General features: G+C 36.2%; 1 protein-coding gene across 1 annotated transcript in view; it reads left to right on the forward strand.

Moving 5' to 3' along the window:
- LOC128992659 (uncharacterized) overlaps positions 1 to 15812 on the forward strand; it is a 28371-nt gene extending 12559 nt beyond the window's left edge. Inside the window, exons 11-24 of the mRNA XM_054416351.1 lie at positions 1704 to 1922; positions 2715 to 2909; positions 5393 to 5531; positions 6255 to 6378; positions 6510 to 6711; positions 7000 to 7161; positions 7875 to 7989; positions 8359 to 8474; positions 9547 to 9681; positions 10690 to 10856; positions 11838 to 12055; positions 12419 to 12652; positions 13939 to 14097; positions 15535 to 15812. Of these exons, the coding sequence (XP_054272326.1) occupies positions 1704 to 1922; positions 2715 to 2909; positions 5393 to 5531; positions 6255 to 6378; positions 6510 to 6711; positions 7000 to 7161; positions 7875 to 7989; positions 8359 to 8474; positions 9547 to 9681; positions 10690 to 10856; positions 11838 to 12055; positions 12419 to 12652; positions 13939 to 14097; positions 15535 to 15678 (2329 nt within the window). The 3' untranslated portion in view covers positions 15679 to 15812. The remainder of the gene's footprint in view (positions 1 to 1703; positions 1923 to 2714; positions 2910 to 5392; positions 5532 to 6254; positions 6379 to 6509; positions 6712 to 6999; positions 7162 to 7874; positions 7990 to 8358; positions 8475 to 9546; positions 9682 to 10689; positions 10857 to 11837; positions 12056 to 12418; positions 12653 to 13938; positions 14098 to 15534) is intronic.
- The last annotated feature ends 32 nt before the right edge of the window (positions 15813 to 15844 follow it).

Raw genomic sequence — 15844 nt, forward strand, 5'->3', positions numbered from 1 at the left:
CTTTTAATTTATAAGGTATCCTATAGTGTAGCACACATCTACCATAGCCCTAATGCTCTACCACTGCACATAAACCATAGAAAAAAGTTCTCATTGTGTACCACAACTTTTTGGCCCGACAGACGTTGTCCTGTCCTAATGTGGTTTTATGCCAAATGCTTGTTCATTTTCAAGATGAGCTCGTTCGCATCGCTCAATCACGTCCTGGTTGAAGTTCGTTTGCTACACTTACTCACCTTTAGGTTGGAGCTTGTTCGCTGCGCTCACTTGCCTTCAGGTTTAGCTCGTTCACTACGCTAACTCGCCTCCAGGTTGAAGTTCGTTCGCTACGCTCATTCACCTTTGGTTGCAAATTAGCTGTTTTTATAAATAAAAAAAAATAATAGTGCTGCACCCTATTGGTAAACCTCTTAACTTTTTAATGCTATTGAACATCACCGAATCAAATTGTTTAGTTGAACCAGCTGTTAAGATTCATTAATTCCATTTAAATATAAGTACTCATAAGGTTAACATGGGGAACTACAGAGCCACTGGGGTGGAGCCCGAAAGGATTTTTTAGATAAGAATATGCCTAAATGTTAATCGGGAATGTGAGCTATTATCATAACAAATTTCAGCCCAATCCGTCCAGTAGTTTATGCGTGATTGAGCAACACACAAACTTTCAGATTTATAATATTAGTAAGATTTATTGTTTCTGATATGAGATATTAAAGTTCATCAAATCAAGATAATTAAGAAACATAAGTCCAAATGTGTGTGAGTGTTGACATTTTCAAAAGGATTAATACAATCTTGATTGTGATTAAATGATAACCATATTTTCTGATCATATCTGATCATAGACGTATTTTTATTGAATTTTCAGGTTATTCTCTTTTAATACCCTCGCAAGATGCAAAATCATATTTTAAGAAAAGAATTTTCTCAAAAATTAAATTGTGGGTCCCGCAAGGATTAATTATAGGCCAACTCTTATTCTTGGTTTATGTTTATACTAGCTGTACCCGAGGGCTTTGCCCCGTTTAACTTCTTAATTTTCAAGATGATCTCGTTCGCATGGCTCAATCACGTCCTGGTTGAAGTTCGTTCGCTACGCTCACTCACCTTTAGGTTGGAGCTCGTTCGCTGCGCTCACTTGCCTTCAGGTTAGCTCGTTCGCTACGCTAACTCGTCTCCAGGTTGAAGTTCGTTCGCTACGCTCACTCACCTTTTGGTTGCAAATTAGCTGTTGTCATAAATTAAAATAAATAATAGTGCTGCACCCTGTTAGTAATCATTGTAACTTTAATGCTATTGAACATCATAGAACAGAACCAACTTGTTTAATTGAAACAGCTGTTAAGATTCATTTATTCCTTTCATAAGGCTAACATGGGAAACTCCAGAGCCACTGGGGCGGAGCCCGAGAGTCCGATCAGAATAAAAACAACTTAGTTTTCCTATTTAATGCCTAAAGAATCAATGTACCAAATTTCAGCCTCCTAGGTAAATGGGAAGTGGGAGAATTAGTGATGAGTGAGTGTGTCAGTGAGTCAGTGAGTCAGTGAGGGCTTTGCCTTTTATAAGTATAGATGAATGACATTCCAAAAAACTCATAATCTAACCTCTTACTATACGATGATGATACCACGGCTATAATCCAGGCTAAAGACTCCTTAACTTTATCACTGTCCTAAAATTGCAACTGTCTGATGCAGCATACCTGTGGTGGAGGCTACAGGTAAGCTGGACTCCAAGGCTCTAGCCTCTCTACACTCTCAGCTGAGAGAACAGTCAGCAGCTGTGGATGTGGTGAAGGTGGTAGAGGGGAGAGAAGTAGCAGTCAGCACAGAGGAGCTGAGAATAGCTCAAGTCTGGAGTCAGCTGCTAAATCTCTACGTGCTTGATACTGAGGAGAGCTTCTTTGATGTTGGAGGGTAAGATTTGACAAGCTGTGCAATGGTAGTTTTTGTTTTGTTCACCATTTGCATTTTTGGGGGTTTTTTTAGGAACGATCCAAGCCCTGTACTTGCTACTATCTTATGTTCTCCTATCATTAACGTGAATAATTGATAACTCTGTGATGAATGGAGTCTCTGGGAATTGATATCAATTTTGATTGGAATCGAAGCGTTATATACCCAGACAAATAAGTGTAGCAGACAGTCCAAGGAAGAAGTTAGACAGTCCAGTATGGTCGAAATGTAAAAATCAAGCACCAAAATTACCAGACTGAATTTTTTTAGTTGAGAATGCCTTCACTGACTTTATAGAGCCTTAGTTTCAGCACCAAACAGTAAAGGTATTTTTGACATGTTAAACATTTTTCAGCTGTTCTTACTTCATTTAGCTACCTAGGTGTTGAATAGCTGGCCACCATCAGGGTTGAATATAGTAGAAAAAATTAACTTCAGAATTAATTACGATGATAGGTTCATTTTTTGGATCAGAAAACAATAATTTTTTGGATCAGAAAACAATAATATGGTTAACAGTTTTAATAAGACACCAAGCTTAAGAGGTTGTATATGCTTCTCAACAATTTAAACCAGATAAAGTGATAAAGTCATCCATATACAAGATCACGATATTGGGTGATTTTAAGGCAATGATCTTACATTTTAAAATTTGACTTTTAAACATTGTATCCATCCATCTTGGTTCGTTTACTTTATAGCGTGAGTGAATATAAACTATTTTTGATTTACTCATTTTTTGATAATTTTCAGACACTCACTGCTAGCTGCTGCATTAGCGAGCCGACTGAGTGAAGAATTCAAAGCCAACCTTACAACAGCAGATATTTTCAAAAACCCCACAATATCATCTCAAGCATTACTGATGAGTAATTCAAACTGTGCAAACCCCTTGGAAAAAATAGACCTTAAAAAAGAACTCAGAAACTTGAAGATTGAATTTGGTGGGTAAGTAAATTGATAAGTCAATATCATGGATAAAACATACTCCCTAAGTAGATTTCTCATCCTTATGGAACAGCTGAAGACAATTTTATTGTTAGTTCATGTACGGTTTATGTAGAGGTCGTGTTTTGTTTACAATTTGTTTCCCGTTATTACAGCCATTTAAAACCTCGTTTAACCAAATAATACGATCTAATCATAAACAATAACTTGTCCCCTAGTTATATAACCAAACAGTAAAGCACAAATCAAGAAATTAACCCTAAAAAAATGGAAACAAAGTTTCGTCGACACTAGCGCCTTTGTGTCACGTACATGAACTAGACACGAAAAACGTGCTTCAAAATTTAAAATGGGATGAGAAGTCTACTTGTGTTGGTTAGTCTATGTCAATATTCAATGGTGTATCTCCTCTTAAAAAAATACACTTCAAGCCAGCAAAGCTGGATAAACAGATGGGAAATGTCAAGGTTTACATCAAACTCTAAAACCAACTCACTAACACTCAAACTATTACTGATCAAGTCAATAACTTGGATGGAACAAACTAAATATTATTGTTGACATGGACTGTGTCCAGATGAGAATCTATTATATTATTAAAGTGATACAATCAAATTTTATGTAAACGGTTAAGGCCATTTACCAAATAAAAATATAGGCATATGTCACATCAAAATGAAGCTTAGAGTGTGTAGATTTGCCGAAAAGTATTGATATGGATGAATTTCCTAAGGGCTCTGCCCCACAGGCTGATTTCCAAAGGGCTACGCCTGGCATGCTTCCAAAGTTGAATTTTTAGTTAATGAAACAGCTGGTCAGTACAATGACTGATGTTTGTTTATTTACTCGAAAAAGTGTAATGCTTTATGTAGATTTAGGAGGGTTATGTTTGGTTTTAACCCTTAGAGTGCCAGGCGAGAAATAAAAGTAACGCTCAAAAAATGCCGATGATTTTTCCCGAAGGTCGCGCTAAAAATGCCGAGCGCAATCTGGCGATTTTTAGGTTAAAATTTCGTAAAAATCGAATTTTCGATATTTCGACCAACGAAAATTGATGTATCGCATCTAGTAACTTTCGACTCAATGTTAATATATGGGTTAAAAGAATCCGAGTACACATTCGGTTGTTATGACAACTGTTCGATCATTACGAAACGTCCGGTCAGCCGGACGTTGGCACTTTTGGCTCGTTCTAAAAACGTCCGGTCGGCCGGACGTCGGCACTTTTGGCTCGTTTTAAAAACGTCCGGTTCCCCGGACGTTGGCACTCAAAGGGTTAAAGAAATGTTGTATACGTTTTGTAAAGTGTTGCTCAAAGTTTCATTTTGTAATTTATATAGTAAGCTACATGTAAAGAGGCTTGACTAAAGTTGAAGAATTATGGTAAAACATGTCATTCGTGAAGCATCAATATTAATAAATTGATGCTGTTGCTACACTAAGGTGTTGTCATATACTTTTCAATCTATTAACATAAAAAGTAGGAGTTTGAAAGTAAGTAGGTTTACACTTTTAAATCAGTTTATATTTTCAAACTAAATCATAGACTTGCCGTATTAAAGCACACATCAGAATTACTTTAATAGCTCTCTAGGTCACATTTTCTTCCCGTTGCAAAGCACGGGTATAAGCAGCTTGTCTATATATAAAGCCAAAAGTACCCATGAACTTTTGAGAAAACTACAAGTCACACCCCCCATAAACCATATACTTAAAATGTTCGTCATGACGAGAAACCTTGCGCAAAATTATCCATTATTTCATAAATTGCCCTATAAGGTCGTAATTGCTTTCCAAAGGGAACTTTCCATTTACCTAATGTTAAAAATACCTCAGCTGTTATTATTTGTTTGTATTACCATTACTGTATTCTGTTTTGTTTATTTCATCTTAACTTAACCAATCAATAGTTTTATTAATACTAATGTAGTAAAACGGGGTGGAGCCCGTGGGTAACAGCTAGTTTAAATTAATTAATGGATCACGTGTTTTTATTTACATTTGCAATTTACTGTTTTCTTTATATTTGATTATTAAAGTCGCCCTTGTTTGATTTAAATGTAAAGAATAATTGTTCTATGTTTTGTGGGTTTATTTAAAGTCTATCCCTTTTTTAGATGAGTCAGCCTCGCGTTTTAACAATCATACATATGAATGTTTGGAGTATGTCAATAACGTGAAAACTACTTGTCCAATTGAGCTGATTTTTTCCATGAGTAGAGCCAATATAACCACAGGCTTAAAGGACATAGTCAAGAATCTTTTATTTTTATAAAACTCTACGAGGGCTCTGACCTGACAGCTTATTAAGTTCCGTGAAAAGTCTTTCGTAATGCCACAAAAACAGGTATGGCAATACTTACTTATTATGTTGGCGCTAAGTTGATTCTTTTTTAATCTATAAATAAAGATTTACTGTCATTAATTGGTGATCTCAATTTATTTATGAAAATATTAAACATTGGCAATCATACTTTGACTAGGATGGATGCAGACATTCGAGCGTTCTGGCAGATTGTGAGTTTATCCCCAGGAAAGTTTACCAGAGGAAGTGTGCTTCTCACAGGGGCTACTGGCTACGTTGGCTGTTTTCTGCTGGAGGAGCTGTTACAACATACACAGGTCATTAACTATCTTTTTGAATTGAAAAACCTATTTTAGAAACAAGTACTTTCTCCATCTCAGTTTGAAACCAAGATACCGTTAGTAGTTTTTGCCGTAGTAATTTTTTGTATATTATATTTGTGTAAATATTAGGCTAGTTTAGTAGGCTACCGGTACTATTTATGCATTTGAATAAAACACAGTTTCCTCAAAAGTTTTTTTAACTTGGAATTAAATTAAATGAGTATTGATAGACCTACATGAATGTACTTTTTTATGACTCTTCATGACAAATATGGAACCTGAAAACGTATTTTTAAGGACACAAATAAATGTCACCTTGTTTAGTAGTTCAAGGATGAACAGTATTGATGAAATAATGTCAGCACCAAGTCATCACAGCCTTGGTTTCACAGTCTGTTGCAGTACCAACCCACAATGCTACTCTTATGGCATGTATATTCCAGTTCTTGGAATTGACTGCATATTATATGCTCCATTTCATCATACTTGGGAAAGAGGACGAAAAGAAGGCTTGGAAATAAAGCTCCAACCTATAAAAGACAATTATCACTTTTTTAAGACGGCAGTTATTGATCACCATTCACCTTAAACTCAAATTAACAATGAATAGGTCTTGTTTGATAGTTCATCTTCTTTACAATATTTTGCCATCTCACACGACATACATTAGACATTAAATGTGGATTTTTCACTCTAAATTTTGTATTATGTCTACAGACAACAGTCTACTGCTTAGTGAGGGAAAGTCCTGACGTCAGCCCCTTGGACAGACTCATCAGAGTAAGGACACAGAACGGCCTACGAGGATACCTTCCTGCTGACAGGGTGATTCCCATCAAAGGTATACTCTGTCACTGTAACAGAAACAGATTGCTTGACTGTAGGTAGTAAGTTACTTTGATAAAAAAAACTTTTTTACCCGATTTTCACAGTTACCTAATTACCTACTTTTAACAAAATCTTCTTACGCAGGTGATGTGTCCCTGACTAACCTGGGACTCAGCAAGGATGTCTACTCAGCTCTCACAGTCGAGGTTGATGTTGTGATACATGCTGCTGCTCAGGTCAATCTTATCCTTCCGTTTTCTGCTCTTTACAATTCCAATGTACTTGGAACGTACAATGCACTTACATTCGCCTTCAGTGGGAAAATCAAACCAGTTCATTACATAAGGTAATCTTTTAATTTAAACATTTTTAATGCTCATTGTGCGAATTCACAATGTTTGTTTTTCAATATCTCGATCGTGAAACTTCCCAGTAGCTATATGGAACGTCAACATGATTCATGCATTCTGACACACCTTCATACAAAAATCACCACCAATGTCGTTAAAGAGTTGTGGTTCTTGGTTTGTTGTTGCTCTGGCATTACTTAAGTAAATATTAATTTAGCTATGATTTAAAAGTAAAGTAATTCTGATAATTCCTCAAATCTTGTTCATGATTTTCATCTTTCAAGCACAAACGCAGTATTTCCTGACGGGGTGAAAGACGTAGAAGAGAATGTGGACATGTCACTGTACGCAGATGTTCTGCAGAACGGGTACGGACAGACCAAGTGGGTGGCAGAACAGTTGGTTTTGGAAGCGTCTCGGAAAGGATTTCCAACTGCTGTTTACAGGTAGTTCTTGTAAACATATTAACATGTTGTGACATGTAGACCAGGTCAGACTTATGTCAAATACAGACATCTATAAAATAATGATAAATAATCTGACTCACTTGGGTGGCAGAGCATCTGGTTTTGGGAGTTGTTTAGAAGGATTTTCAACAGTTTTATCCCTGTACAGGTAGGTTTAAACAACATATGTACCTAAAAGATACTATAATACCACTGGTGTAGTTGCGTGCCGGAACGCTCACCGTTCAGAAACTACAGGGTCCTACCAATTAGAGGATTTATTTTTTGGAAAAGCAGAGTGGGACCGGCGTTTCTGCTCCACACTACTGTATACTACCACCACGGTACTTGTGTTGTGGACCAGGACAGACTGATGTGAGTCAAGACGATGAGATTATCCATAAAAGAATGATAAATTGAAACCGGTAAATGTTCTGATTCGCTTGAATGGTAGAGCAGCCGGTTCTGCTCAGAAAGTATTTCCGACATTTATATACAGTAGTAGGTACGGTATAAAAAATTGATCCTGAAAGGACCATTGTAACAATAGAGTCAACTAACCAAAATGATCCAATGAAAGTCTACAAAAATAATATATGTATAACTAGGTTGTGAGTTAGACCAAATGTATATGAGCTGAGCACATGTAAAAAAAGCACAAGTCAAATTTGTATTTACAATTCAATTTAGACTATAGACTGTGATCATTACAGGTGTGGCAATGTCGGAGGGTCACGACTTGTGCCAGGCTGGAACTCCGCTGACTTCAATCTTCACATGCTAAAAGGAGTTTTTCTAACAAGTTACGCGCCTGACTTGGATTGGCAGGTACATTGCTCTTCCTTTTCATCCATAGAGTTTGTAACCATAGTAAATGTTGTTATTACACTTTGTGTATCTCTTGAATAGTGTTTTTTTTTTACCAATTAAAATAGCAAATCTACAGATTAAAAAATCATTTACGGAAATATTACTACTACTGTAGCATGCAATTTGGCAAATTATTTTACAGCTTATAGTGAAGGTTACCTAAACAGAGTAAGTATAGGACAGCTCTTTCTCATCTGAGAGACATATCTTTTTGTTCTCTGAAATGATGATCTTGTATTTTGAAATCCCTCTAATTAAAAATCTTTAAAACATGTTTTGGGCTTTCTCTCGTAAGTACTGTTATTTAACTCTGTTTTACGCTTACAGATTGAGCTCACCCCAGTTGACTTTGTAAGCAAACTAATTATACATTCGGTTGGCAATCTCAATGATTCAGTTGGGAAAGTATTTCACTTAATCAACAACAACACATTCTCTTGCAAGTAAGTATAGAAATAGTTATTTGAGTAACTATTGCGGCTCGTGTGGAAAGTTTCTCAAGTGCAGCAAAGGCACTTTGCTCTAGCGTCACACATTATATTTTTCCTACAGTTACTTAAAGCATAAAAATAACTAGTCAAACACTATACAACACTTTTAGGTTAGGTTAAATCCATGTTGAACAATATGGGAAACACTGCACCAGCTGTAGTCTTTAAGTGTTGCCAACTTATTTTCAAGCATACATGTATTACGTGGCTCATAAAATTACACTGTTTTGTGTTGTTTGGTTGGAATACTGTAGTAGTGGGGCAAATAAAAGAGTGTGGAAAGTAAGTAAATGCATCAATTAGCTACTTGGCATGCTATAATCAGTGCAAGGAAGCACACTTTGTCAGGTAACTGTAGGAAAAAATAATTAATCTAAGAACAGCCACTTGATTTAAAGATGTGTCAGATATCTTACATATAAATCAAATCACATATGCTTTGACAGTGGTATAAAATTCACATTATACTAATTCATATTATCAATTATCATATTGAAATTTTTGCTTTGATACTCTTAATTAATTGTTGGCTTATCAGGCTATATTATTTTAGTTTTTTTAGTTCTGACCACACCAGATATGAGGGTTCCTACCCAAGGCCCCACTAGAAAAACAGTCCATGCTGCAGGATCCATGACGTCACACTAGTGGATTTCATTGATAAATTCATTGCCATCACCATTCCCATATGTTTTAGGTAAATAAACAAGCTGGTTGTTTGTAGATTTTAATGGTAAGAGTTTAGTACAACTATCCACCACCGTGACTTAGTGTTGCGCTGCTCGTGCTGCAGCATGGCCTGTTTTTTCTAGTGGGGCCTTGTCCTACTACGCTTTGGGTGGTTTTCAAACATTGACTATTACACACAAAGGAGGTTTTTTGCTTGGTCTCATTTCCATTGACTAGATAATATCAAACTAGTTGTTGTAATAGTCTAATATTGTTAATAGTGAACTTGTTGAAATGATTCTTGTGTTGTAGTATTCTTTTTAATCTTTGATCAAGTGAAACCTTTTGATTTCAGGAAGCTTTGGGCGTTATTGGAGGACCTTGGTTATAAGGCTAAGATAATCCCTTTTTCTGATTGGAAAAAAATTATCCTGGAAAACTCCAATGAACTGCTTGCTCAGCTTCGTCCGCTTCTTGTTAATTACGCTTCGTAAGTTTTGCATTTGTTTTAACAATATTGTCAGAAAATGTTTAAAACAGTGGTGTTGTCTAATATGAATATGATAACAGAATTTGAAGGATGTCATGTAAGTAAAAGAAATAAAGGAATAATTTTATGGGTTGAAATAAAATGAAAATCTAGAAGATAAAAAAAAAAAAAAAAACACCTTGTAAATGAGATAGCACCCATTTTTTTCATTTAAATTTTTAATGTGTCTATTATAACAGTTATCTTTAAATTATGACATAAATTGTAGTTTTCAATGTCTATCAAAAATTATATTTTGGGTTATTTTTGGGAACACATTCACTGCCCATGAAGAGCTATCTCGGTCACTGCTAGCCCTTTCCATTGGCGTGCGACGAGTTTACTTGTCAAAGTGTCGTTTACAAACTATTTTGTTCCAATGCAAGGTTAGCCACTACCATGAAATGTTGTTTCGCTTGCCGCTTATTTCTGGTATAATTCTTTTTAAGATCGGACTATTTTATCGGTGGTAGGGATTGTTACAAATTTATTACTAGTGTGGGTTTAAGCTTGGACCTAATGACATGCAATAGAATAACGATAATGAATGACTGTAGCATTGTAGAAGGAGCCTAACCTCAAAATTGTGCTTGACAGCTATTTTGCGGTATTTTTTGATAGTGTATCCGGGTACTTCACCCCTGCTTTTCCTTCCATTTAGCAGTACTGAGGGCCGGCTAGCAGTATTGTTTAGTGCTGCTATCTGTTGGGTTCTTGTAAAACTACGTCCATCTATGACTGGGGTGCAGTATGTGCCTCCCATTTGGATAAAACTAAATTTAAACGATTTCGCGCACTCATCCACGCAGCGCACATTCACTATACACATGAGTATAAAATTAGCTGTCTCGCGCCACCGGCCGCGGCCTGCCATCTCACAACCGCATTGAACGTGTTAAGCTACTAATTATTATAAACAATGTTTATTTGTTGTTATTTGAATAATAAAACACTAATACAATTTTCTAGTGAAGAAAATTCCTTCTTGACGTCAAGTTCTTATAGACAAGACAATATGAGTGCTCTCCTCAAGAAAATGAATTTGAACTACCCTCAATTGACTAATGAGCTTTTCCAAGCTTATTTCAAGGATCTGTCAAATATTGGAGCTATCCCTAGACCTACAGTAGTGAAAGGTAAGAATGTAGTTGTATTTTTTAGTTGAGGTTTTAAAATGAAACAATAAATTTTTCTCTAACAAAAACATATATATTTTTAAATGGTGTGGTTGGGTTACAATACAATACAAGCACACGCAAACACACATTTACACAATAAAAAAAACTAGTGGTCATCCAGTGGTCGAAAACCCGACCAAAAACATGTAATGTACATGTATTGACTATTGGATACTGAAGTAGACATCCCATCTATATGGACCAGCTGTCGCCATATTTTTATAAAAAAATATGTAGTTGTGTGAGCCAGTCACCGAATGTGTGTCTTAAATAATTGTATTTTCTACCTTATTTTTGTAGCTGACAAAGTTGATGGGTCTTAAAAGTTGCTATAGCTCATAATAAGTCATTCAAAAAGCTTGAGTTGGTAAAAAACATTGTGTATTCAACAGAATTTAGTCATTTAGATCCATTATTAATAGGCAAGCATGATTCTTTAAAACCTTTTTCCTCGGCTCATGTGCATCGCAGGGAAAATCTACGCATACCGTTAGAAATATATTTTCTTGTAGAAGTGCAGAATCCCTTTAAAAGTCCAAATAGGCTCAAATATAAGCACGAAAATGAATTTGAAATTTTAAAAAATTAACATGGGCTTTATGGGTTTCCATGCTGGTGACGAATTAACAACAAAATATAAACAGAAAATCAAAACAAATGGAATAAATTACATCACATGTTTTATTTACAGCGTGGGGTGAAAATAGAGAAACCTGTACCTTTACATTCCATCCCAATGTTAAAGTTGTCATAAGTTTTTTAATTAAATTTGTCGTAGTTGATGTGAGCCACCAACAGACTGCGCTGATCTAAATTAATTAATTCTGTTGAATACACACATTGGACATGTGTCAGCGCCATATAAATCTAATCTAATAAGAAGTCTTTTCTCTCTTTGCCCAAGCAAATTAAACAAAATATTTTTTAACTTTTTCAAAGGTGTAACACGAGACAATCGTCTGAACAGCAAAGTAGTCTTGGTAACAGGTGCGTCATCTGGTATTGGTGAAGGCATCGCACGCACACTTGCGCACGCAGGGGCAACAGTTGTACTGGCTGCAAGACGAGTGGATAAACTGCGCAGTATAGCTACAGAGCTACGGCAGGCTGGTGGCAATGCACATGCAGTAGAAATGGACGTGTGCAATGCTCAACAGGTGAACAAGGGGCTGTTTTAATTATAAGATTTGAGAATAACAGTTGAATTCCCCTCCGTGGGACACAAAAATCTTAACACCAAACATAAAATTAGAATATTTTACCGTCACTGAAAGTCAACTAACGTTTCAGTTGGGAAGAGAGGATATGTTGTTTGGGGTTGATGATGACAACCGGTGAACGAAGTTTTCAGTGACATAAAAATAATCTAGTTTCAGTTTGTGTGTATCGTGTGAAGCTTTTTTTGCTTCCTTATGCCAGAATTACTTTCTCCCATCTGATAAACAGAAATCCATAAAATCTTTATGATCACGTCAAATCTATGAATGTATATTGAACATAGAATGTATGTTTACTCGTAGGTAACCAACTGTATCCAAGATATTGAAGAGAGGATTGGCCCTATTGACGTGCTGGTGAACAATGCAGGAGTAATGTTCTATCAGATGATCACTAAATGTGACTTGCCACGGTGGCAACACATGGTGGACGTCAACGTGAAGGGAGTGCTCAACTGTCTGGCCGCAGTGCTGGGTCATATGGTTGACAGAGGCAGCGGCCATATTGTCAACATATCCTCTGATGCTGCTAGAAAGGTAGGTTCTTAGTAATATTCTGAACTGTAGTAGATTAATGTTTGAAATTTTGGTATTTTTCAACTATCTGGACCCTACTAATTTATGTACATTACCAACCTCCCGGAAACAAAACATCCCCGTTGTTCCAACTGAGTCCTGGATGCCAGAAACTTTGTTGGATCCAGCTGTCTATGATCTTAGGCACATGGATATATGATCCTAGCTAAAAAAAAGTACCCCCGCCGCAGTAAACCTACAGACTAGGCCAATTCCCATTTGCCTGAATTGATTTTAAATTATATCTATTTAAAACAAAAATGGGTTTAACGAGTACCTAGGTTTGCTGCTACAGGGACGCTAATAAAGTGTGTTTTTATTCAAATATTAGGAGCTTAGAATAAAATTAATAAATTTCCTAAGTTTGATAAAAATTTTGCCATAAACAAGCAAACTACAACATCTATCTTTATACATGAAGCGGTTTTTTGTGAACACTACTTCTTCCTTATTTGTGGACCAATATCAATGTTTTAGGTGTTACAAATTTGTCTCAACTTGTAGTTTTGCAATAAGGTTTAAGAATTTAAATATTCTTACCCTTAAGGGCGTGAGGCGCTCTCAAAGGTTGATTTTTTCTCATAAGAGTTACATAGAAGAAATAAAAAAAAAAAAAAAAAAAAAAAAAAAAAAAAAAGCTGCTGTGAACAGAAAGGAACTCAGCAGATTTTTGGAACAAATTTATTGATGTTTGTAATATTCAAGAGGTTACAGACCCATGTAAACAGTCGATCAGTTTTGCTGGAAGAAATTATTAGAAAATTTTGAGAGTCAAAAATGAGAAAAACTCATTTTTATCCCATAAAATCCCCCGTAAAACCTTGTTCCCATGGACATCAAATGAAAAAGTATATCGGTCCCGGATCCAGGTGGTCTTACCGTGCCACCTCTTTCCTATAGCTACTTCCCTAAAATTTGCTAAAAACAGTTGGTTTTAGTAAGTACCAAAGCTACTACACAAGGCATCATACACTCATTCTTGACTTGTATTTAAGTTCAAATATACCCAATGGGATATTAAAATTTAAAGTACCCCCAATTGGTTACGCTTATTGTAAATGATTTAACCTATTAACCAAAAAGGAATAGGTAATTCATTTTCTGAACCTTTAGATATTTTTATTCTGTCTGCGTAGTTTTTTTTTTCAATTTGTTTTACTATATGTGAGGTAACTGAGATGTGTGAGATGGCAGATATAATTGTGGATGTACACAAAGTGGAGTATTTATTACATTTTATTTTTCAGCCATTCCCTGGTTTGGCAGTTTACAGCGGCACAAAATACTTCGTCCACTGTTTGTCCGGAGCGTTGAGATCCGAGGTCGCGTCAAGTGGTGTAAAAGTTACTGATATCCAACCTGGAGACGTAACATCTGAACTTCATAACTACGTGTCCGATCCAGAGGTGGGTTATTTTATTACAGATAAATTTTTGTTTCAGAATTAGAAGGTTTTGGATAATTTAATAAACTAATTACTTTCAGCACAGAAAACAGGAAGTGGATTTAGTAGTTTATTGTTTTTAAGCTAAATAATGTTCCAGTGTATTCAACTTTAAAATGTTTCCATTTGAGGCAAACCTTAGTACTAGTACTGCTATTTATCTAGCCCAGGGAAAAAACTAGATTCAAATGTTCTCTTAGTTATGAATGTAACTTATACCTATAAAAATTGAAAACCTGTTTAACTAAAAGACCTTTGGGACGCCAACTTAAAAAAATTGTTAGGTACTTTGCGTTACCGGAGATATCACTTAACTGGAACCCAGATTAAACACAAAAAATATGACAGTATAAGCTGCTGTAATGGCCACCTACCATTTATAGGAGTGGTTTTGACAACCTGACCAGCATTTAATATTATTCATTCTGATAGCCCCTGGACTACGGATAATGACTTTATAGGCTTACCTCCGTCAGTAGTCCAAAATTGTGTTTTCAATTTCAACTAATGTTGATCAAAGCTAACATGTTTCGTTGCACTGCAACATCCTCGGAGCTTTACGTCAAAAACATCAAATATCAAATTACAACACGGGACACGGAACATTTAAAACACGAAATAACACGATAGCGCTATCATGACACGGCACGGCAGCGGTTGTAGGTAGACTGGACACGGGTTATGTAACTTCGTCTCGTCCTTCTCTGTTATTAGCTCGGTGGTCAGCTGTTCCAGATGAGATAACAGCGTTGAAGAGGGATGACCGGGTCTGAAGTTTTACATTATTGCGGGAAAGGTAATAAGTTGGACACACTTGAGGAGTAGGAAATATATAAAATGAACATAGACGAAGAACACAAGGAATACATCCTCAATGTTAAACTACAGTTCAAGTCCCACTCCCTCTTCAACACTGTTATCTCATCTGGAACAGCTGACCACCGAGCTGATAACAGAGAAGGACGAGACGAAGTTACATAACCAGTGTCCAGTCTACCTACAACCGCTGCCGTGCCGTGTCATGAGCGCTATGTCATAGCGCTATCGTGTTATTTCGTGTTTTAAATGTTCCGTGTCCCGTGTTGTATTTTATGTAAATGATTTGATGTTCTTGACGTAAAGCTCTGACGATGTTGCAGTGCAACGAAACATGTTAGCTTTGATCAAAATTAGTTGAAATAGAAAACACAATTTTGGACTACTGACCTGTCAGCCTATAAAGCATTTAATACCCAACTTCAAAGAGTAAAGAGGGTACTTTCTCCCAAAATTAAACGTTTAAACACATCAGGAAAAATATCTTGCCCTGATCATTCCAGTAAGTAATTTTCTGTACATTATATCCATACAGAAATTTCTATAATTTAAAATATAAGTAGTAACAATTATTTAATTAAAGGCGGAGTTGGCCTATGACTGGAGTGCCAAGGTGCCCATCTTGAAGCCAGCTGATGTGGGCGAGGCTGTACTCTACGCTCTGTCACAACCTTCGCACTGTGCCATCAACGAGATCCTACTAGAGCCTCAGCTGCTACCACTGTAGAGAGTAAAATAAGATATAGAGAATATATTTCATATATATACTTTCCTGTTGTATCACAATGTAACAAGTTTGACTCAGTTTGTGCTTGTGAAAACCCCAATAATTAACATTTTAATAAACTTTTTTCCATTTAATTTCGGTTTATCTCTGGACAACCTGTGCTATT

Source organism: Macrosteles quadrilineatus, unplaced genomic scaffold, assembly GCF_028750875.1.
Source record: "Macrosteles quadrilineatus isolate MER2022 unplaced genomic scaffold, UCM_ALF_1.0 Scaffold_4__1_contigs__length_99947679, whole genome shotgun sequence".
Lineage (NCBI taxonomy): Eukaryota > Metazoa > Arthropoda > Insecta > Hemiptera > Cicadellidae > Macrosteles > Macrosteles quadrilineatus.